The sequence below is a fragment of the Condylura cristata genome, unplaced genomic scaffold (genome assembly GCF_000260355.1).
Source record: "Condylura cristata isolate star-nosed mole 26May11 unplaced genomic scaffold, ConCri1.0 scaffold00009, whole genome shotgun sequence".
NCBI lineage: Eukaryota > Metazoa > Chordata > Mammalia > Eulipotyphla > Talpidae > Condylura > Condylura cristata.
The window spans coordinates 2,282,742-2,283,768 of NW_004567110.1; the positions used below are offsets into that span (position 1 = coordinate 2,282,742).

At 67.4% G+C, this 1,027-nt stretch overlaps 1 protein-coding gene across 1 annotated transcript in view; it reads left to right on the forward strand.

The window, feature by feature from the left end:
* Nucleotides 1-1,027, forward strand: part of TRAPPC9 (trafficking protein particle complex 9) — a 133,557-nt gene that overhangs the window by 17,041 nt on the left and 115,489 nt on the right. Inside the window, exon 5 of the mRNA XM_012722892.1 lies at nucleotides 841-867. Within this exon, the coding sequence (XP_012578346.1) occupies nucleotides 841-867 (27 nt within the window). The remainder of the gene's footprint in view (nucleotides 1-840; nucleotides 868-1,027) is intronic.

Sequence of the window (1,027 nt, forward strand, 5' to 3'; positions counted from 1 at the left end):
CGAGGACGCCGAGGGGCTTCTACCCGAGGCCTGGCGGAGGCCCCTGCCCACTGTGTGAGCCCTGCGCGCTGCACCCCGCTCGCCCAGAAGCTCCCGAGAGTGGAGCGGCCGCAGCAGGTTGGCCACCGTGTCCTCAGGACGGAAAGCGTGTGCGATCGTCCCGGGTGCGCAGCCCCAGGGTTCCGCACGACGGAGGTCGGGTGCAGCTCTGGCAGCTCGGGTGCGGGCGGGTGTGTCGGAGCGGGAGGAGCGACCCTGTGCCCAGGGGCGGCCTCTGCAGTCTCGTCCGTGCGCCTCAAGGCTTCGGAGCTGGCGGGAGCCGGGCGCTGGGGCCTTGTCGCGGGGGGATGGCAGGGCGAGGGGCTGGCGGTCGCCCGGTGGCCGGGTAGCTGCCTCTCGCCAGCCTTCCGGAGCCTTCCTGGTAACAGTGGAGTTAATTATTTCGTCTTTTAAACTGACCCCAGAGCTGCCTCCCAGAAGCTAGGAATGCCGACCCCCGGCGCAGCTTCCAGGAACCGTGTGTGGGGCGGAGACAGGCCGGCGCCTGCCGCCCACCCCCTGCCCTGCGGCTTCCTGCCGAGCCCGAGTGTCCGTCCTCCGTGGCAGGGACCCTCAGCCCTCCACTGGAGAAGGGGGGCTGCGGGGCGGCCGCTGCCGGCGCAGGCGGGGTGGGGGCCTTGCCGCCGCGCCCCTGGGCCCTGAACTCAGCACCCAGTTACTCAGGGGCGCTTCCCCGAGGGCTCGGGCTGTCTCACGCCTGCGGTGACATGCCACTGCGTCGCGGGCCTGCGGGCGGTTCTGCTTCCCTCATAACGGACCGTGACCTGTTCTCTCTTCCAGGGGCGCAGGAGGTTCTCATTGACCCAGGTACACGCTCTGTGTTCTCAGTCTCCCCTACCCTGTTCACTGCTTGCTTCCCGGTGGTGCGAATGAGTGGTCGAAATTTCTGGGCTGTGATTTTGGAACATTCTGATTTAAGCGAATTAAATCGGGATTAAGGCAGAGGGCGCAGGACATTTTTTTGTGG